Source organism: Nesoenas mayeri (genome assembly GCF_963082525.1).
Source record: "Nesoenas mayeri genome assembly, chromosome: 19".
NCBI lineage: Eukaryota > Metazoa > Chordata > Aves > Columbiformes > Columbidae > Nesoenas > Nesoenas mayeri.
Window position 1 is genome coordinate 2,857,698 of NC_137568.1, and position 18,209 is coordinate 2,875,906.

Here is an 18,209-nt window from a genome sequence, read left to right on the forward strand (position 1 = left end):
TGGCCCAGGCTGCCCAGAGCGGGTGTGGAGTCTCCTTCTCTGAGACATTCAAACCCCCTGGGCCCCCCTGTGTGATCTGCTCTGTGACCGTGCGTGAGCAGGGGCTGCACTGGGGGATCTGCAGAGGGCCCTTCAGCCCAACCAGCCTGGGATTCTGTGATTTCTCTGACTCGTTCTCAAGCCGAAGTGAAATTCAGCCTTGGCAAAGCCCATGCAGAAGGTTTTGGTGTTTTAAGCCATGAGGCGTGTGGGCTTTGCAAAGAGGTTTGAAAGTCGCCTGGGGGCAGCGGAGCCCAGCACCATTTCCCAGCACCGGCGAGAGGGGAAGGGAAGGGAAGGGAAGGGAAGGGAAGGGAAGGGAAGGGAAGGGAAGGGAAGGGAAGGGAAGGGAAGGGAAGGGAAGGGAAGGGAAGGGAAGGGAAGGGCTACTGCGGGCGGGGCCGGGGCTGCCATGAGCCCGGGGACGGGGACGCTGCGGCCATGGCCACTAGGCCCGCGGGCGCTGGGGGCCGGGGGCACAAGGGCCCCCGCTGTCACGGCCACGGGACGTGGAGCGGCTGCGGTTGTTGCGGTCGGTGCCGTTTGTGCGGTTGCTGCGGTCGCTGCGGTTGGTGCCGCGGCGGCTGCTCCGTCCTGCAGCATCGCGGGAGGTGCTGTTCATCCCGGCGACTCGAGCGTTTGGAGACTTCGCTTGACGCCTTGAGCTACTGGAGAGTGTTCAGAGAAGAGCAACTGAAACTCACAGAAACAATAGTACAAACACTTCAGACTTGCGTTGTTTAATTTAATTATCTGAAGTGGAATTCTTACACCATCTCTGTAAGAGAAGGGTATTAACTTCCTTTTCTGTTGCTCATGTTTGTGGTAAGAATTAGAGACAGAGTGAAGGCATCATCCCCAGATTTCACAATTATTTTATTAAAATACCTCACTAACCCAGAGAATACCTTAAGGACATAGTTCTTCTTAACTAAAGTACAAAGCACTAAGCATGCAGATCTCATGCCGTGTGAGTTTGTTTTTTAGATTTTATTTTATTTAGGCAACTTCACTGCAGCTCTAAGTATCAAGCAGGAGAAAATTGACAGTGGAGGGGTGAGAAGCAATAGAGTGGAGAACGACTGAACGAGCAGAGTTGGCCTCTAGCTGCTCCATTTTATACAAATAATAGCAAAAAACACCAGGGACAGGAAGAAGTGAGTGTAGAGAAGCACCTTCTCCAGAACCAGCAGGAATGGGTCCTGCTCTGGTGGGTGCCTCTGGGGGTTGCCTGGTTGCCCTTTTTCCTTGTCCTTCTTGGGAAGGTTCAGCCGTTGGGTGCCTTCCTTGGTGGGATGTTCCATGGGCAGCTTGTTGATGGTTCTCGTCACCAGCACCTCTGCAAAATCATGTCACTGTGGGGCTGGTGTGTGACCTGAGCAAACGCACCTACCCTGGAAGGAACCCACAGCAGAACGCACCAAACCCTCGTTACGGAGATTGTGGGTGGCTTTACCTTGCTGGTAGCTCCCGAGAGTCTTGTTGAAGCGCAGGGATTTGTGTTGCTGGTGCAAGAGGAAGAAGGTGTCCAACACAGCCATGATCATGAGCAGGAAGGTGCCCAAGAAGAACACAACTGTGGAATAAGGAAACAAAAGAAAACTCTTGATAATTTGCATTATTTTCTTGAAGGTAATCCTCTCAGTGTTCAGCTCTCTGGAAGGAGGGATATTTCTGACTTCAGCAAGCTGATAAATCTTATCCGTTCATTACATCAGTGCTCATAAACGTGTCCAGAGACACCCAAAGACCTTCCTTAGGTTGGTACCTGTGTAAAAAATCATTTTTTATTCAATAAAATGGGTACCTATTATGGGTGGTTTGTTGGAGGAGGTTGGGAGGATGTTGTTGAGGATCACGGCTAACATGGAGCTGCCAAGGATGATGGTAATCTGGAAACTGATTTTCTCCTCGAGAGAGCTGGGGCCGAACAGCACAGCCATGTCCAGCAGGTACAGGGCGCACGTCGGGAGGATCAGGTTCAAAGCATACAGAATGGGGCGTCTGTCCATGGAGATCTGGTGAAGAAGATGACAAAATTTACATCAGCAGGAGAGGACTTTACTGTACTGGGAAAATACTTGTTCCCTAATGTAGAAAATTATCTTTTTGTGTGTACATGGCAAATCAGTGTAATATAACATAAAAGTGCTGCTGTACCATGTAGGTGACCACAGAAAATTCTCCATCATCCAGCATCTCTGTGTGTTCAAAGATGCTCATGTTGGTGAACTTCCATTCTCCATCAGTTAGGAAGAAACTCTGGCTGTATTTCATGATTTCCTCTGCTGTCCGTCTCGCCTTCATGACAAGGTCTGTTACTGCTTGGGCAGGAGGAGGGGAGAAGTTGCAGAATTTAGGTATTTGTTAGAGGTCAGTTATTTCCTCTCCTGTTCTTCCCCGCCAAGGCTGTGTGCAGATGGGGAGAGGCAACATTGCTGTCACTGCTGGGGTTTCTTAGCCCACCCGGGATAATTTAAAAAGGACTTTGGTGAAGAGACTTGGCTGGACCTCTGGGAATGTGAATCAGAAGGGAAATCTCTGGTGAATTGGGGCAGTTGTGCTTTGTGGGTGGGAGCTGGAGGGTTTCGTGTCACCTCTGCTTGTTTTTCCACCCTTCCTGTTGGGATGAACTCTGACTGCACTTTGGATCCCTGAAACTGTCTTTAATTCCCTCACATTTCTGTGGCTTTCAGGTACGTTTGAAAAGCAGTCCTGCAAAATTTTATGCAGACAAGTAGCCTTGTTGCAGGAAGCCTCCCAGTGTTTTGGTGTGTAGACACCAGTCCTGGGTGCCACACAATGTCTGGAGATGTTGCTGGGAAATAAGCCAAACCAGAATGACAGTGTTTGAGCTCATTTTCCCTGGTCTTATGTGACCCCAACCCAGTGTGAGCATGTGGTGCTGCCAAAGGAACCCAGGAGTCAGATCTGTCTGATCTATTCCTCCTTTTGCAAATCGTGGTAATCCTGCTGTACCTGGGTGGAGATACGAAGCTATGCTCACGTTGCACATCTGGGTGTCGAAGGGAAACTTGAAGATCATCAAGCTGCAGGTTAAGGTGACCTGGAAGGTCTGGGTGGAGTTGAATGTGCCGTTGTGCATGATGGTCACGTAATCCAAATGGGAGTTTTGTCCGTTCACTCTGGAGGAAACAGAAGGGGAGAGTGACCAAGCGCGAGGATGTTCCTCAGTCCCCGAAAGCCGGGGCTGCCAGCATCCCTTTGGGGGTTTGTGCATCACCCAGCCCTGGGATGCGGCAGTGAGGAGGGGAAATCTCGCAGAAGAACTGCTGGGCCGAGGCTGGAGTAGCTCTGCACCCCCTAACATCACTCTGTCCTCCTTCCCTGGGGCAGGGGCTCGCCTGGCTCTGCCGAGCTGCCTGTCCCCCTGTCCCCCAGTGTCCGTCCCTCTGCCAGACCCACCGTCCTGTGTCCCACAACAAACTGCTCAGGGTCATTTCATTCCTGCTCTCTGGTCTCTGCTGCTTCCTTAGGTCTAACTACAGCCCATATGGGATGTTTCTGGAGACGCTACAGCATTACAGAGTGTTTTGTTTAAACTGTGGTTGCTGTTCATCTATATTACAAGGTTCTTGGTTGCAGAGAGCTCATGGAAACCACTTTTAACCATATAAGTTGATCCCATTTCTTATAATAATACCAACAGTTGCCATCCGTTATATTTCTCTTAAGCCAGTGGATAAAAACAAAGAGGGAACCTACCGCTCTAAAATGAAGATGGGGGGAGACCAATATATATCCGTGGGCAGAACGACTTTGGAAATGTTGCAGAAATCCTGCGGGTCCCAGGTTGCAAAAGGGTTTTTCCAGCTCTGGGGAAAGAAGGTGCAGAGAGAAATGAGTGCTGGGATCAGCACCAGCCGTCGTGCTGGGCACAACAGGAGAGAAACGCTCTCGAGGGACCTACCAGGTCCAACACGAAGTAAAAACTGACTGTCTGGAGCTTTTCGACCTGGAGAGACAAAATGGAAGATATTTAGCTGATTTTTTAAAGGCACATTCAATGCAGAGCCCAGCTTTCCCCTGTTGCTCTTGCCATGGACAGCGCGGATGGCAGAAGATCAGCTCAGGAGAGCTCAAGGATCTCGGTCCTGCAGCTGAAAGGTGGGAGCATATGGTCCCGGTGATTTGAAAAAAGATAGATTATTGCTGACGTTTGCATGCCAGTGTCCTGCAAACGCATAGCTGAGTTCAGGTACCCCACAGGGTACCCCACAGAGCCTGCAATAAAGTGGTTGTTTGTCTGAACCTGCCTCAGAGCTTTTCCCTGGAAGTAGTTGGGAGAAAAGGCTCCATATCATCCCAAAATACTTTAAGCCAGCAGAAAGCTGAAGAAGCGGATTCTCATCCCCGTGGCCTTGCTGGCCCAGCCCTGCCTGGCAGAAGATTCAGACCGTGACATAGCAATCGCCCAGTTTTCTGTATAAAGGAGGTTTGGGTCCTTACCACAGAGAGAATAGCCACCAGGAGAAAATCCATCGTCACTTCCATGGGCTCCTCCAGGTTTGCCTTGGGCAGGATGTGTGTGTGCAGCTTGCTGTGAGAGGAGATGTTCAGGTGCTCAACCACATCGTAGTAGGTGCAGACGTACCTTGGAGCAGCCCCTGCTAGAGAAAAAGATATATATATCCACTTGAATCAGGAGAGGATCAGGTAAGATCTCAACCTGTGAGAGAGAGTTGTATCAAAAGAGTATGGAGCTGTGGATATGAAAAACATCATTAACACAGGCAAATCTCTACCCACAAACATGAGAACAGTACTCCTCATGGCTTTTCTATCCCTCTTGAGCTTACCTGTCCCAAGAGAAAAGGTGAGGATGGCTATAAAAGCTCCCTGCATTGTCTCCTCTTTCTGAATAAGGAGGCAAACGGTCCTGTGTGTCTTATGAACAGCTCCAGGACATGTCATTTGTTACGCAGCAGTCCATTTGATATTAATGAGGGATGGATATTTTGTAAACAGAAGCTAGATTTTTTTATGTATTTATTTGCCTTGGAAGGAAGAACTTGCTAATGGTTTGATGCACTCAGCTGGCTCTTGGGAGCAGCCTTTAGTTGTGGCAAAGCAAAAATAAGATAATTAAAAAAAAAATTCAGCAATTGAGGGAGAGGAAAAGAAAGACTTCATCTCCATAAAGAAAAGCTGAGGAGCCAGAGCCACTCAGAAGCAAATCTTGTCTCATTTACAGGCCTGAGAGTCTGCGGCAACCCCACTGAAACAGAGTGGGAATTAGTGCTCGTGTGATGTGGGGGAGGCGGAGGAGAAGTTGCTCTCCCTCCAGCCCATCCTGCTCCACCGCGGCCAGGCTGCGGGTGCTGGGGTACGTCCTCATTCCCCAAAGCACCCAGCCTTTCACACCCCCACTGATCTTCTGTTTCTCCCTCCTTGCTGGTCTCCCATGCTCTCGAGGTTCTTCTTCCAGTCCTCGTGGTTAGGATGGAATGCTCAGAGGCTTTGTTTTTCTTTCACATCTCTGTCTGTCTTTCCTGCAGCCACTTTCCTCTCACTCACCTTCTCACTCTCTACAACTACTTGGAAAGAGGTTGTTCCATGGAGGGGGTTGGTCTCTTCTCCCAATGAACAAGCAATGGGACGAGAGGAAATGGCCTCAAGTTGCACCAGGGGAGGTTTAGATTGGATGTTAGGAACAATTTCTTCCCCAAAGGGCTGTCGGGCATTGGAACAGGCTGCCCAGGGCAGTGCTGGAGTCACCATCCCTGGAGGGGTTTAACAGATGCAGAGATGAGGTTTTTGGGGACATAGGTTAGAGGGGGACGTGCAGCGTTCGGTTAATGGTTGGACTAATTGGTCTTGAGGGTCTCTTCCAGCCACAACGACTGTATGATGGGATGACTTGGATGTCCAGCAAGCGCCCACACTGCAGTACCTGCTGCTGCCGCCCCCCAGCAAGACCCTGGCTGCAGGACGGTCCCCCGGCCCCAGCGCGGCCGTGGCAGCCGGCACGTCCCACGGCCGAGCCCCCGCGGCCCGGGGAGCAGCTGGTCCATGCCCGGCCGTGCCTCCTGCGGCCCCGCCGCGCCCCACACCCGGGTGTCCCGGCGCAGGCACCGCCGGGGGCTCCGGAGGGACCGGGGGTGATGCTGGGGGTTGGCAGCATCGCTGGGGACCTCTAGTATCTGTGACCGCGTGGCCTAATGGATAAGGCGTCTGACTTCGGATCAGAAGATTGAGGGTTCGAGTCCCTTCGTGGTCGGGTCTTTTTTTCCCACCCCCATTTTTAAGCCCGCTCCAGCTGTTCCCGCATCGTGTCTCTTCTCCCTACGGGCGGGTGGAGGGAGGAAGGAACAGACCCGCGTGTCGGTCCCGTTCCCGCCGCTCCCGGTACCGCCGCCCCCGCCGCCGCTTCCCCTGGAGCCCCGGGGGCTTTCCCCGGGGTCACGCGCGGGGTCACGTTCACGTCCCCGCAGCGCGAGGTCGTGCGGCACGGGCCGTTCTCGCGGGGCGGGGCGCTAGATACGCGCAGCCCCAGTGGCCTAATGGATAAGGCACTGGCCTCCTAAGCCAGGGATTGTGGGTTCGAGTCCCATCTGGGGTGAGCACCCTTTTACCAGTGCCCGCCCTGTTTCAGTGCTCTTTCTCCCCGTTTTAGTGCCAGCAGCCCCGCGCACCGCTGCTGGACCTTCTGCTGCTGTACGCGGGCTGTGCATGGTCTGTACATGATGCTACTGGGGTGATGTGGTTCTCTGCTCCTGGCTGGCAGTCCCAATCTAGACATGATGAGAAAAGGAAGAAACAAGTAGCAGCTACGAACCATCGCAGGCTTAGGTGCAAAGGCAGATGCTCTATCCAGCTGGTTGCATGGTCCTGCATGCCAACTGCTCAGGTGAGGCTGTCACTGAGGGAACAGCAGCCAGCTTTTGCCTTGCGACCTGTTAATGAAATGATTTTTGGAGGGGTGTTAATGAAAGGACCGTATTTGGAGGGGAGTGGGCACACACCACAGACTCTGCCCCATCCACCTGGGGCATGGGGACCTTTCAAAGTGTCCCAGAAGGTGCAAAAGCAGAACAGTTAAAACTGTTTTTTTAGCCTTCTCCGCGCGGAGATGGGTCTGTATCAGGTCAGGGCTGAACAGGGAATTTCAGCTGCATTTTGAGCCCCTTCGGCCACTCCCCGTATCATCAGCTTTATCTGACCCCCAATAAAAAGCCAACTGGTGCTGGGGGGGTGTCATGCAAACCTCTTCCCGGAACAGGACAAGCTCTAATGGGAAGAAAGCTTTACTCCTCTGCCAGAAACCACATCTCAGCTGGTGGCTGGGGGTTACGCAGTTTGGCTGTGCTGCCCTGGGACCAGACTCCTCCATGTACATGAATTTGGTGTAATGCCCTCTCAGGTTTATTGCATTAACAAACTGCTCGGAGGGTCTTTTGCTATGGAATTAATGGATTTTAAAAGGAAGCTGCGGTCAGAGTGATATCACACCGGTAAAACCTAAAGTGAAGTTTCTTTCTAAGTACTTTTTCTCTGTTAGGTGTGGGAAGAAATGACTCTGCTGCCTGGAAAGGAACAAACCCTTTGAAGCTCCGGTCGCTGGGCCGCTGGCAGCCAAGGCAGCCAAGCTGCAGGTCCCTGTGCTGCGCAGCAAATGCTGCCCAATTTGGGGGCTGGGGAAGGAGCTAAAGGGGTTGTGTCACCTGGTGTCACCTGGTCAACTACCACCTCTTTGTGTGACCAGCTTCAGTGCTGTGGTTGAAAACATGGCCAGAGCACTTTTGCATCCTTCTTACAACTCTGGATGGCATCAGGTGGGGTTTTTTTTGGGGGAGGGAGGGGGTGATCACTTGGCTTCTTTTGGGCAATGTTTTCTCTGCATCTCCCGGAGATGCTGTACGTGCACTCCCGCTGGGGTGTCCTGGTGGCAGCATCACGAGGGGCCTGGGCTGGTTCGTTGCTTGGTCTGAGGGACGTCCATCGGCAACAGCCTCGCTCGCGCAGCACCAGCTTTTGTTCCTGCTGTTTCTCTCCTCTCCTGCCTCTGCAGCACTAAGTCTCAGCCAGCAGAAGGCTGAACTCTTTTTTTAGGATTAGAGGAGAACTGCACATTTTGGGGAGAAGCTGAGCTGCACCGGGAGGAGAATGCAGGGGGTGTTATTGATAATGGACAGGAGCTTAACGAGGCCTGTGGTGTTTCTCTTTGTGCCACACCGTTATGCTATGGTGGTGCCATGCTACAGCAGGTGCTTGTTGACAGCGGGTTGGCTCATTGACACTGTGATCATCACACCAAACGCTGTCACGGGACAGGATGAGGTGTCTCCAGGGCCCTGGCTGTCCCCATCCTTCCTCCTTTCATCCCCGGCCTTGAGAGATGGGAGCGTGGGTGATGCACAGGGGGTGTCAGGGCCACCCATGGGACCCTCCCGGTGTGTGTCACTGTCCCCAAAACAAAGTTATGGGGGACCACGTGGCCTAATGGATAAGGCGTCTGACTTCGGATCAGAAGATTGAGGGTTCGAGTCCCTTCGTGGTTGTTTTAGATTCACGGGAGATACTCGACCCCCAGGTTGGGGGGACGGCAGTCGATATCCCACGGGGTGAGAGCATCCTCAGGGGCATCAGACCCTCATGGCTGCGGAGGACAAAGCTTGAGGGAACGTGGCATCTGTCCTGAAAATCTCCAGGGCTCTCCTGGGAGGATTTATGTCCCCACGGCTGGGCAACAGCCCAGGGAGCCCTGTCCTGGGGTAGAGGCCAACTGGAGCTCAGCCCTGGAGCTGGGGTGGGGCTGGGCCCCAGATGGGGCTGGTTACCGGCGGGGGGGGGGAGATAAAAGGGCAGGAGTGGACAAGGCTGGGGCTTTTTGCTGCTGCAGAGTGCCTGGTGAGCTACTGTTGGGCTGAGTCGTGAGGCATAGGGGTTTGTGTGTGTAAGGGGGGGTACCCCGCGCCATCCCTCCCTGCGGGGCACTGCTGCAAAGAGCCGGAGTGGGGAAAAAGCGGCTGCTACCCCAGGTGGGACTCGAACCCACAATCCCTGGCTTAGGAGGCCAGTGCCTTGTCCATTAGGCCACTGGGGCGGCGCAAAATCCGTCTACCCTCACTTCTGCCCCGCGCCCCCCCCGCCGCAGGTTCCGGCGCAAACGGCCCCGCTGTTCGGGGTGGCGGTTGATGGCACCGAGAACCGGCGGCGGGCACCGGCACCTCCCACCCGCCGCGGCGGGACAGCGGCGTCCTCAGCCCCCCTATTTGTTTGCCTCCCCCGCCGGCGTTTCAGGGCTGCGCACAGAATCGGGGCTGCGCTGGGCGGTGGCGGGGCCGGTGCCACCTGTTCTGGGGACAATGAGTCCCCATGAGCTGTGTGGGACGCCCCGTTCCCGCGTGTGGCGGCCGCGCTCCCCTCTGGCCATCAGAGAGTTAAGTGACGGCACTAAGAACGCGTACGTATGAAGCCCCAGTGGCCTAATGGATAAGGCACTGGCCTCCTAAGCCAGGGATTGTGGGTTCGAGTCCCATCTGGGGTGACTCTTTTCCACCTCTCAATGTTAGGTCCTGGGGTTCCCCCGCTTGGAGGGTGGCTCATTCACCCCTTTGTGGGGCACCCTCAGCGCACCCCCGTCCCCTTCTTGGGCATCTTCTGAGGTGCACGAGGTTGGCACAGAGTTTCTGAACATGTTTTTATTCTCTCTCAAACATGCAGCTCCTCCAAATCCTGGTGTCCAGCACTGGCTCCGAAGATTTAAGCAAAACGTTGCAAATTTTATTGTAAACTCTGAGGAGGGAGGACTGAGCAGCAGGTGATAATGTGGCAGGGGGGGGTCTCCTGGGCAGATATCTCAGCTGAGGCTGTCACTGCCCCAGCTGATGTTCATGTGATGATTTTGAGGGTCACAAATAACACCCGAAGCAGTGACAACACCCTACTTGTGAGCACTTCCCAAGGGGAGCAGGCTGAGTGCCCCACACACCTCACTGTGCCCCAGATTAGCCCCAGCTGGGAGCACTTTCAACTCTTATTTTGAATTTCTGCCTAAAACAGAACCCCCTCTCCTCACCCCAGGTGGGACTCGAACCCACAATCCCTGACTTAGAAGGCCAGTGCCTTATCCATTAGGCCACTGGGGCCATATGAAAACATGAAAAAAGTGTCATTTTGGCATTTTTGAGATCCCTGAGTGAACCGAACTGGCATTGATGAAATCGACATCATACCTGTTTGAACAGGGTCCCCTGATCAGCAGCTCCTGAAGCCCCAGAGACTCAGCCTGAGGATTTTCGGCGTTCCTCCTGTATTCACAGAGCGGTTTCTGAACAGGGAGCAACCACCTCCTGCCAAATTCCTGCCACGGCTTCAGGTTAATTTAACAAAATGACATGCGCTTTCTTCGGTTTGGAAAAAAAACCAAACAAAACCACCTAAAATTTGAGAAAATAATTTAATTGAAGTAGTAAACACTCTATTTACTACTTAGCTATGCAGTTAGACTGCCTTTTCCTGCAATTTCCCCCCAAATCTGCTGCTGTTTGTGTGTTCAGCAGCAGAGGGTGCTCTCACCGAGCAGATGACCCAGTGAAGAGGACAAAGAATTTAAAAATTCAGATTTGTCAACTACTTTTTTTAAAGTTTCAAACGTGAACAATTTTCCTGCACAATGATTGACAGGCTGTCACAGTTTATCACGAGGTTCAAAAGGAGATGCTAAATACTTTTATTTACATTTTTAGACCATTTTTATTCAATACAGTTTGAGTTGAGCGTCATCTCCAGCTGCTGACACCATTCCTTTAAAGAGACGGTATGTCACGGGTTTCAATCTCTGCTGTTCAGTCAAAGTCTGCCTTCCTGCTCTGTTTTATAGTTGAGTGAATCTTCTTCTGTCGTAGTCGTTCACGGTTCATTTTTTCCACCCTAAACCAAAATGAAACGGTCCTTTAGTGTACCAAGAAAACATTTAAATATTCAACTTTGAGCACAGTAATAATGTAGATTCAATGAGTTGACAAATGTCTGCAGACAGAAAAAAACAGTCCTTGCTCTTGAGATGTTACACAGGAGAGCAGTTAAGATCTAATGGACCAGTGAGATAGATAGAGATACATATATATATTTAAAAGAAAATCCAAATGAGCATGGAGAAGATTGTTTAAGGAGGCTGAAAACTAAATAATGGAACATGATAATCTGAATCCATCTCAATTAAAGGCTTTTTCAATGCAGATACCTCTCTATGAGTTTCTGTGTAGTCTCCTTAGACACCACCTTGGGTTTCTCAGTGGCCTCTGTGACCATGGTTCGGATTTTTTCGAGACAAATCGCCAGATTCCTCATTTGGTAGCGACTCTCTTCAGAGTTCACGATCAGCTCCCCAGCTCGGTTTATCTTATTCCTGTGCTAAAGAGGGGAAACCACGACGTGGTCATTGACACCTTGTTACACGTGTCACGTTCTGCCTGAAAATGTCAAATTCAAGCCATGGCTGGAAGGGCGAGGGCAGTTACCATCAATGCCATTTTTTCTCTTGTAGCCTCTGGAATCCAGTCTGCTGACGCCAGGTGGAACCGAACTTCTGCCTTGGTGTTCACTGGGAGGGAAAACAAGGTATTTTTTTCAATCTAAGTTTTAGGAGATAATTCAGTCTGTTCACTGATGCCTTTGAATACAGGATGGTTTCAGAATTCCTGAAAGACCACTTTTTTTTCCCTTGCTGTATTTTCCCATATCACTCTACAAGACAAATTATAAATTTTTATGGAGACTCAATCATAGTATTTGCCTTTCTAGACATTACAAGATTTATTGCTATTACCAGTCACTAACTGCCTTACTTTTAATGGCAGTGGCAGGACAGGAATTATTTTTGATTTATTTGAATTAAGCTGAGAACTTATTGCACTGTGAAGTTTCAGACTCCAGTTGGCTTGTTGTGTGTTTGATTACTGAGAACTGATCAGACAGAAGTGGTGTTTGGTGTGATGTGTAGCAGCAACGATCCCAGGAAGGGGTTTCTAGGAGAATCCAACATGGTAGCGCTGGTCTTGAGCGCTGTGAACACTTAGTTGTATTAAAACACAAGGTAATGACAATGACAAATTAGCACTGGGGCACACAGAGGTGCTCTTTAGCTTCAGTCTCCCAATATTTCAGAAAGATGGACCCAATTTGAAATCACTGTAACCCTGAAATTGGCCTATGTTTTGAAACACCCTGTATAAAGAAACAACTTAAAGGTCGGGATTTCTTCCTTCCAAGTCTGTTCCTCACCTTTATTGACGTGCTGGCCCCCGGGGCCGCTGCTGCGGCTGTAGGACACGCTCAGACGAGCTGCAAGAGAAGGCTCCGGGTTTAGCTCTGTGCGTTAAGCACAGGCTCCCTAGTCCCGGGTCTAAGCCAGGTCTGTTTTGGGGGGAGGCTCACCCAGGGGGATGTCGAGGGTGTTCGGCTGCGTCTCCTCCTGGAACACACGGTGGGATAACGGTGTCAGGGGCCGGGCCAGGGGGAGACGGGGCCGCCCCACCGGCACGATCGCTCCCGGGGGGACGGATCCGTTCCAGGGGCCTGGGGCTGCCTGGCCCCGCCCCTCCCGCCGAGCCCCGCCCCTCCCGCCGAGCCCCGCCCCTCCGCAACTCCATCATTTTGTTAAGCCCCGCCCACCAAATATGCCCCCGCCCTTTTAAACCAGCCCCTTGTATTAAGCCCCGCCCTTTTACAGAAACCCCGCCCACCCGCGGTCACTCAGGGACTAAGCCACGCCCCTCGCTCGTCTTCTCCCCCCCGCCCCACTCACCGGAGCGCTGGCGGCGCCGTCCTGCCGCGGCGGGTACAGCTTGTCCAGGCTGTAGGCGCTCCGGTACTCGGTCCCGGCGGCGGCCCGCTGCGAGAACCGGGCGGCGAGAAGCCCCGGCCGCGACCGGCACAGCCCCCGCAGCGTGTGGGCCGCCATCTTGGCTCCCGCCGTGCGCCTGCGCCGCCCAGTCCCCACGGAAACGGCGGCCGAGCGGAGCGTTCCGGGGCGGGGCGGCTGTGGGGCCGGGGAGCGATCTTATGGGGGTATATGGGCTGTGTGGTGATGCATGGGATCTATGGGGTGCGTGGTGTCCGTGAGGTCTGGGGGGGATGTGTCTGTGGGCGCGGTTTAGGGAGTCTGAGGTGTATATGGGGATATAGGGGGTCTGGGGGGTAAATGGGGATATAGAGGGAGGGTCTGGGGAGTATATGGGGATATAAGGGGTCTGGGGGGGATATAAGGGGTCTTGGGGGTATATAAGGATATAGGGGGTCTGGGGAGTATATGGGGATATAAGGAGTCTAGGGGGGGATATAAGGGGTCTGGGGGGTATATGGAGGTATAGGGGATCTGGGGAGTATATGGGATATACTCCCATATGGGATCTATGGGGTGCATGGTGTCCGTGAGGTCTAGGGGGGATGTGTCTGTGGGCGCGGTTTAGGGAGTCTGGGGGGTAAATGGGGATATAAGAGGTCTGGGGGGGATATAAGGGGTCTTGGGGGTATATGGGGATATAAGGGGTCTGGGGAGTATATGGGGATATAAGCAGTCTGGGGGGGATATACGGGGTGTGGGGGGTATATGGAGGTATAGGGGATCTGGGGGTGTGTGGGGATATAGGGGGTCTGGGGGGTAAATGGGCTCCGTGGGGAGCTCTGTGGGCTGGGCTGATGGGTCGTTTCCAGCTGTTACAGTGCAGGCAGCGGTGTGGGGCAGCGTGCTCACACCTGCACCTTCGGAGCTGAGCAGCAAAAGTGAAAATAAATCCAGCATTTTAATATACTGTCTAGTTTCTGTACCTGGGGTGCTTCGACTTTCAGATTTTAATCTGCTCAAGAGTGCTAAAAAGTTATATATACATGTAATTTTTATTTTGAATGCTGATACAGCAGCACATACATGTTTGCAGGTGTGTAGGAGAGATGCTGAGGTGGATGGAGGATGCAGGGGAGTAAAGCACTTGTAGAAATCCTCCAGCTCTTACTTCTGTTGGAGCTGTCAGGTCAAATTGACAAGAGGGTGCGTGCTGGAGAGGGGCAGGGTTTGCTATTTCTGGCAGCAGGAAAATGCACAGGCAGGGATGGGGCTGTCATTTGCTCTGGTGTTTTGACAGGAGCTGATGATCTTTTGTTTAAAACTGTGGGTGAAGTCAAAACAAGCATTTCGAAGGTGATATAAAAGACACCGAGTGATTGAGGACCTGAGCTGAGTCCCTTCTAGATAATCAGTGCAAAATCAGGAAATTCAGTCCTTGGGAAAGGAGCGGGTCCCGAACATAGGTGATTGGTCTGCCCTGACTGCTGAGCAGCGCTTGGGGACCAAGGAGGGCTCCACACTTTGTTTTAAAAAAACCTCTAAGTCCTGGAGTTCTTCTGCTCTGCTTCCCCCATCCAAACTCGGCTCTAAGGAAAAAACCCAGAACTGTCAGAGTCAAACTGTGCCATCTGGTGACCTTAATTTCTAATAGGGAACAGGTAAACGTTTGTGATTTGTGGCCAGAGGGATGGGTAGAATATCCAAAGCAGGATGACTCATGCTACCAACAGTTTTCAAACATGTCCACGTTGTTCCTGTGCTGGTAACACATGCCAAGGTCAGTGTCATTGAACAGGGCACAGAGGGGCTGGGAACGGAGCCTGAAGGTCACACCGTTGAAGCCAGACCCATCTAAAAGGACTTTTCTCTGGTTTTTGCTTCATTCCCACACTGTGTCGGTAGGTGCAGGTGTTCAAACAGCAGAATGATCTCTGCTTGGGTGGTTGGAAACAGCTCTCCCTGGCAGGCAGGGTTTAAAATGACAACGTCTGACTTTGGCGTGACACAGGGAGAGCCGAGCTTTTGACATTTAAGCTGGAGACATGAACAGCCTCTGGTGCTGGCTTAGAAACCAGGTCAAGCCTGGTTGGTGATGGTGGTCAGTGGTGAGCAGGAGCTGTCAGCAGCTGTCCCTGAAATATGATGGAAAAGCTGATGTGGCCAAGGAGATGGTCACTCCCGGTGACACGGAGGGCATGAGTCACTGAGGTAGGAGCGAGTTGGGACTTTGTGGGACCTTCCAGAAGGTCTCAGCTCCCGCAGGGGAGGGAAGATGGCTGAATTAGGAAATCTCCTTCCCGGTGAGAGTCCGAGCTCTGTAAAGCCCTTGAATTTGTGCTTCAAGTGGTCCATCCCTATTTGTGGTGATGGAGCCTTTTCTGAAAGGTTATTCGAACTGGTGGTAAAGGAAGAAGCCAGACTAGATCTGGTGGAGATGCACTTGTCAAATTCAGCATAAAACAGAATTCTTGACAAGCTGTGCCCTTATTGATCTTAATAGTGTGAGCTGAACAGGGTCTCTGGCTTTGCCAAATTCTGGAATCATTATTTTGTATTATATCGTACCTTTTCTCAGCCATTCTAATTGCATGCAGTAGTTTTCTTTCTGCCCTGAACCATGGGGTGTGCTATCAAATAGCTGCTGCTCCCCATCAGACCAGTTTCTGTGATGAGCGGTGTGGTTGCCTAATAGTCCCTTCTTACCCCTTAATGGAGTTGTGGAGTTTTCCTTGGTCTTTTCCAAGCAATTTGAAAAGTTTAGATAGAAGGTGGGATAAAAGGCCAGAAGATGCTTACTTTTTCCTCCTTTGATCACTTAAAGCCTCACTTCAGAAAAAATCAAGTGACTCTGACTCACACAGTCGTCAGGATGTGTATATATATATATATGGCCATTAATATTTTTGGATGCCGAAAAAATGCCCTCGGCATTTTGCTGAACAAACTGCTGATGTACAGCAGCTGTTCCTTTGTTCAGCCAAATACTAATATCGTGTTACTTAACATCAATCATTTTTGGATGTGTGGCTTTCAAGAAAGACCAAAACAAAATTAGCATTTGAATCGCAAACTTAGAAACTGTGCGTCTTTACAGACTTCAGAGCTGACAAAAGACGGCTTTTTATCATGTGGCAAATGTTAGTAGTCCAAGTGCATAAAATGTATGTTATATAAATAATGCAGCAATATAGTTCGGCAAATTCTGCTTTCTGCAGAGGAGCCTGAAGCATTTCCTTGACCCAAATCATACATGAAAATCAAAGAAATAACTATTCTGCTGTTCTTAAAAGTAAAAAGAACTGTAAAGAAAGTCTCGGCTTTGAGAATACCGGTGTTCCTTTTTATTTGGGAAGCGAATAAAGCATTTGAAAGTATATTTAATCTGCTGCACACTTAACTGTGATGCTGTTTCACACAGGGAAGGTGAAGGTGATCCCTTCCCACACCTCCGCAGGAACCAGATGAGTAAATATCATCTGAATTAAACCCACATCGCTCCGGCTGTCCCCTGCTACAAATGTGGAAATAACGGAGCGGCAGACGCTCCGAGGAAACCAACCGCGATGCTTTTGTTGCTGTTGTTGTTCATTTTTATTTATTTTATTTTATTAGACAACTGCTTTCCGTTATAAATAAATAAGGCATGAAGGTTCTCCATAGTGTTACAGAGCTGGTAGCCACAGTCGTGCGGATGGTCCTCCTCATGTTCCGTGGGTTTGGGGCCATGGGGCACCTGGAGATGCGGAGCATGGGGGAGCAGAGCGGCCGGTGGCGGGTGGTTTGAGGAGGAGACCCCTGGAGCGGGGATGGTTTGGGCATTGCACTCCTGCCAACTTACCTGCGTGATACTCGGCTTAACAAAAGAGGGTATTTTGGGGGGTATTTTTGCATTAATTCCATGGCAAGTGAAAGAAAGGTAGCTCCTTGTAATGTCAAGGCTTGGAGGATAATTACATTTTAACAGTCTTCCCCCTCCAAAGCCACATTCTCATTTATTTATCTCAATGTGGCAAAAATCCCAACCATTTCCCCAAGATTTTGGGATGTAAGCTGGTGAAATCAGAATCCAAATCTGGCCTGAAGTTGGTCTCCAGGTGGTTACAGAATAGGTAGCTTACACTGAACTGCTTGTTTCTTGTGGCTCAACGCTCAGGGTGTTGCCTAAGCTGTAAAGAAATGCTGCTTCTCTGCCTAAAACACGTGTCTGACCGTACACAGTCAACATCTAGTTCATGAAAAATGGAAACCGGTGATTCCTGAGACTGCAGCAGCCTTTTGGCTGGGTGTTTGCATGTCTGTGGAAGCAAAAGCGAGGAGATTTCAGTGCTGGGGAGTGAACTGAGAGGAGACAACCTTTGGAGACAGTTCCTCAGGCAAGAAAGATGATTTTCAGCAGAAGATTGAAATCTGTCCTCTCAGCTGGGGGGATGTTCAGAGCAAAAAGTGGAGGGCAACGCGTGATGAGCGCTACTGTACGAGTGTGATGCTTCATCCTTCTGCTTGTGCGCGAGTCCTTGGTAGGCAGTTCTGCAAGCCCAGACAAGGTGTATTTGAGGAGTCTGCTACGATGGGGCAATGAGAAGCTCTTGAAGAGCACAGCACAGAGGGCCGGTACCCAGACCACGAGATGAAAAATCTCTCTTTGATACTGTAATAGCACTTCTCGTCTGGCTTATGGGAAAGCCCTGGTGATTGAGTTCCTGCCCAGCACAGTGCTTCACCTGGGCTGAAATACTGGGGCAGATTTAAAGCGAGGAAATCCCGTATGCCTACAAAGTCTGGAGAGGATGGACTGAAATACTAAGTGACGCTGATGAAGATGGAACAATCAGTTTTACGTTTCTCTTCAAGTTTTTCCAGTTGCAATGAGTTTGCATTGTAAATAGCTGAAAAACCTGACTGGTAAGAGAATGGCTTAAATAGCAAGAACATACTGCCCTGTGGGGGAGGAGAAGGTGTCTCTTAGGTGCAAGCGTAGGTTCTTAGCCATAAAACCAAAGTGGAAGCTTGGGCTGGTGTACTGGAGCAGCCGCTGCAGTTCTGATGGCTTATTGTTCTACTTTGAAACATCGAGCTCCAGCTGTGGCGGGATGCCTAAGGACATCCAGGCTTTTGCTTGCAGATCATCGGGCTGTAAGACAAGCTGAAAAGGGTGGAGGAGGTGTTCAGTTTTCCTTTTCCGTGGTGCGGTTTACGTTGCTGTTGTGATGTCTGTCAGCGGCAGCAACTCATGCGGAGATCCGTCAGACAGTTTGTGAAATCCTCTAACTACAATGTACAATTGTCCCAACGAGTTGTCCGGAGCCCAAGCTTAAAAAAAAGTGAGTTGAGTCTCCATGACATTTTCTTGCTTGTAGAC

General features: G+C 51.0%; 1 protein-coding gene across 1 annotated transcript; it reads right to left on the bottom strand.

The window, feature by feature from the left end:
* Nucleotides 1-10,714: 10,714 nt before the first annotated feature.
* On the bottom strand, nt 10,715-12,973 carry MRPL58 (mitochondrial ribosomal protein L58). Its single transcript, XM_080356357.1, has 6 exons — nt 12,812-12,973; nt 12,442-12,478; nt 12,289-12,348; nt 11,526-11,608; nt 11,249-11,418; nt 10,715-10,935 (listed from the first exon to the last, which is right to left on the bottom strand). The coding sequence occupies exons 1-6, from the start codon at nt 12,965-12,967 to the stop codon at nt 10,851-10,853; spliced, it is 591 nt and encodes a 196-aa protein (XP_080212483.1). The 5' UTR covers nt 12,968-12,973; the 3' UTR covers nt 10,715-10,850.
* Nucleotides 12,974-18,209: the final 5,236 nt, after the last annotated feature.